The sequence below is a fragment of the Temnothorax curvispinosus genome, unplaced genomic scaffold (genome assembly GCF_003070985.1).
Source record: "Temnothorax curvispinosus isolate PA1 unplaced genomic scaffold, ASM307098v1 QBEX01017570.1, whole genome shotgun sequence".
NCBI classification, from domain to species: Eukaryota; Metazoa; Arthropoda; class Insecta; order Hymenoptera; family Formicidae; genus Temnothorax; species Temnothorax curvispinosus.
The window spans coordinates 1-3,148 of NW_020227350.1; the positions used below are offsets into that span (position 1 = coordinate 1).

The 3,148-nt window shown below is 41.5% G+C and overlaps 1 protein-coding gene and 1 long non-coding RNA gene across 3 annotated transcripts; both read left to right on the forward strand.

The window, feature by feature from the left end:
• The first annotated feature begins 42 nt into the window (after positions 1 to 42).
• Positions 43 to 1,215, forward strand: LOC112467577. 2 transcript variants are annotated; one of them, XM_025036262.1, is made up of 4 exons: positions 43 to 254; positions 519 to 596; positions 679 to 870; positions 1,014 to 1,215. In XM_025036262.1, exons 1-4 carry the CDS (start codon positions 165 to 167, stop codon positions 1,107 to 1,109), a joined length of 456 nt encoding a protein of 151 aa, XP_024892030.1. In that variant the 5' UTR covers positions 43 to 164; the 3' UTR covers positions 1,110 to 1,215. The 2 variants fall into 2 exon arrangements, with proteins under 2 accessions (XP_024892030.1, XP_024892031.1); XM_025036263.1 differs by lacking the exon at positions 1,014 to 1,215 and having other exon boundaries at positions 679 to 891.
• A 397-nt stretch (positions 1,216 to 1,612) lies between these two features.
• On the forward strand, positions 1,613 to 2,941 carry LOC112467576. Its single transcript, XR_003042278.1, has 2 exons — positions 1,613 to 1,880; positions 2,322 to 2,941. It is a non-coding gene; the product is annotated as an uncharacterized LOC112467576 (long non-coding RNA).
• Positions 2,942 to 3,148: the final 207 nt, after the last annotated feature.

Here is a 3,148-nt window from a genome sequence, read left to right on the forward strand (position 1 = left end):
AAGTCAGTAGTGTGAAAACGTTCGCAAGCGCAAGTAGACTCGCACTGCCCGATAAAAACAGTACGTGGATCCACGTTATTGCTACGTGAATTCGACGTGGATTCGACGAAATTACGTGATTCGACGTGACGTTCCTGTTTTACTGGGGTGTGTAAGAATACGAAATGGACCGAGAAGAAGAGGAACGAGATGAAATGGAACGGAGATATCACATAATCGAACAATGCATAGATATTGTGTACCCCGCAGTAGGAGTATGTATACTTAATACCGTTGCGTGCGTGTCGCCCGGTATGCTTTTCGAACTCCAAGCTGAAGCGTGCAGTTCGTCACGACGATCGTTTAAATCGTCGTTATTTTCGTGAGTGCGCGAGTGTGAATAAGTGTCTGAGAGAGTCACGGACTCACTGTCGTAACATTTTTTGAAAAAACATACCGGGCGGCATGCACGCAATAATACATAATTGTATATTATATATTTTTTAAAAAATTAACCATTCTCTGTTAACGCGTTACAGTGGATATGGGTCGACAACGTGCCGGTGCGCGAGGTCCGCCTTTATAATATGGTGAGGGTTCGGATCCCTCACAGACAGGTGTGTTTAATATTTTTTTCACAGATTTTAATTTTTTTTAAATTTTTTAAACTTTTTTTAAATTTTTTTAAATTTTTTTTAGCGTTTTATATATTTTGATGAAATCCGAATTCGGGGATTCATCAATATTCATCGTCAGCGTTTGGTACGCTGGTTTAGAAGAGTGGATTCAGAATACAACGAGGAAATCTGGGACGTTTTAGGAGATGAAGATATCTTCCAATTACGAAGATTATTCGATATGCAAAATGAGTTTGACGTTGAAGAGGAAGAGGTGTGGTAATTTTTAAAAAATTTTTTAAAGTTTTATGAATAAATATTTTTTATGCTTAATTCTATATATCATTTATTTTTCCGCTTTCTTCACTATTATTAAGTATAATAATAATAATATTTTAAATAATAATAATTATTAAGTTAAATCCGCGCGAGGAAAAGAGAACGCCAACGAAAAGACGCGCGCGAACGGGGGAGAGACAAAGGAACGGGAGCGAGAGAGAGAGACCGCGCTGAGGGGAAGACAACGCGAGCGAGCCGTGTGACGTCACGCGGACCGACGTGGCCGTTGGACGCGGACCCCCATCCTCCCGCGGCGCGCCGCCGATAAAATTCCAGTAGCCGAACGGCGCCCATCGCTTTTGTATACCCCGCGCCGATAAAGTGACGCCCCCCCCTCCCCCTCCGGACCACCCTCGGCGTAGAACGCGGACACCCCCCCCCCTCTCGGCGGTACCCTTGTCAACAATACGTTTATTAACATTTAATAAACATGTCCCGACATGCTCGCCAACCACCCCCCCTCCCCGCGGACCACCCGCGCCCACGAGTCCCACCCCCTCCCCGCGGGCACCCTCGCCCTCGAGTCCCCCACCCCCCTCCCCGCGGACTCCCTCTCCCCGCTCCCCCCTTGCCTGCAGTACCCCCCGCCCCGCTCCCCCCTTGCCCGCGGTACCCCTCCGCCCCGCTCCCCCCTCGGAGCTCCCGGGGTAGATCTCTCAAAATAACTCCTACTGGAAGACATTCTAACGATTTGTTGGGAGCAGAGTCAACACAAGTACACAGAGAGAAGATTACTAGCTGTTGAATGTTGCTCCTACATACCAATATCAGCTGCTGTTAGAAACTCGTTGATGCTGTCAATGCGCTTCCGGAGTAGTACTACCGGAACTGAGGCATCTCAAAACGTTGGTAAATCAATGCCTACCTCAGCAAGAAGATGCAGTGCGTTTCTTGCTCAGAGAAGCGGAGTGCAGGCAGTATTTACTGAATGAAGCCAATAGATAGGTATTGAATAAAAATAATTATGTTAATCTAAACATATCTGATCGTGTTTATAATAATTGACGAATTAATAACTATAAGACATACAGAGGTAAAGAAATATAAGAAATTTTATATTTTATTACTGTAATTTATCACGCGGTGCAATCTTTCGAACATCCCTCATTATTATAGCGACACGCTAATTTTCTTGGAATTTTTGATTGCCGAAAAAAAGATCTCCTGATCTCGGCAGACCAGGCAGCGACCTGGATTTGAAATTACTGTGATTATATAATTGTAATCTACAGTCGCAATAATCCATAGTAGATTTGGTAGAATATTTCTGAATTTCGATATCTTTGGACCATTGAATACTTTTCTAGAAACATTATGTATCCTGTACACATTTTCTCGATAACGAAAAATGTTTAAACGTTTGTAAAAAAATTATCTTCATTCCAGGACACTCGACGAGCTCCGGGTTTTCCCTATCGATGACGACGGTGAATGTCTGCCAAGGATATGCGCCAGAAGATGAACAAGATCTCTTCAACAGAAAATTGAATCGCCCAGCATGTCGAGTATTTTCCGCAAGAAGTAAACTCCCCTTTGTGTCTTATAGCAAGAAATTCTGTGTGAGAAAATCGAGTATCACGTCGGCAAGAGATTCGCGAGTGCAAGCACAAAAAATTGTTAGGCATAAATGTATAATGTTGTTTCAACGAATGTTAACTTATTTTTTTATCGCGCTAGCTCTATGAGTGACGTGTAAATTATTTTGTTTAAATATTAACACGGTCTGAGGAGTTTAGAGATGAGAAAAGACGAATGTTTTTTCACGTTTTGTAAAATTCGGATGTCCATTGTGTCTGCACTCTCGCAGCGTTTGGAATTTTCTCACTTTCTCATGATCCTCTTTAGGTAAAAGAAAAGAAAAAGAGTAAATTCAAAACGCCACGATTAACAGTAATTAATGTTTAATTTCGAAGTCTGTCACTTTACATAGTAATAAACAAACGTCATAGATCATATATCATATCAAATTGTATATCGCATATCCGCATATACATATATATATAATACACAAGTGTTTTCCTCGTAGAATAATTTACAAAATCAGACTGTCTAGAAATACAGTTGCGTCCTGTTCCTGCTCGGTTCTGTTTTCCGTTATTTTTTTCTTTTTTTTTTATATAATCACAGCTTATCCTGATACGTAAAAAAACATTGCTATTGTATTTTCCTTTTTCCGTTCGATAATTAATCGACACAATCAGAGAGTTTCTCTG

Coding starts and splice junctions, on each gene's coding strand:
- LOC112467577 (XM_025036262.1), top strand. CDS start 165: ATGGACCGAGAAGAAGAGGAACGAGATGAAATGGAACGGAGATATCAC. Junction 255..518: donor TTGTGTACCCCGCAGTAGGA/GTATGTATACTT, acceptor AACGCGTTACAG/TGGATATGGGTCGACAACGT. Junction 597..678: donor TTCGGATCCCTCACAGACAG/GTGTGTTTAATA, acceptor AATTTTTTTTAG/CGTTTTATATATTTTGATGA.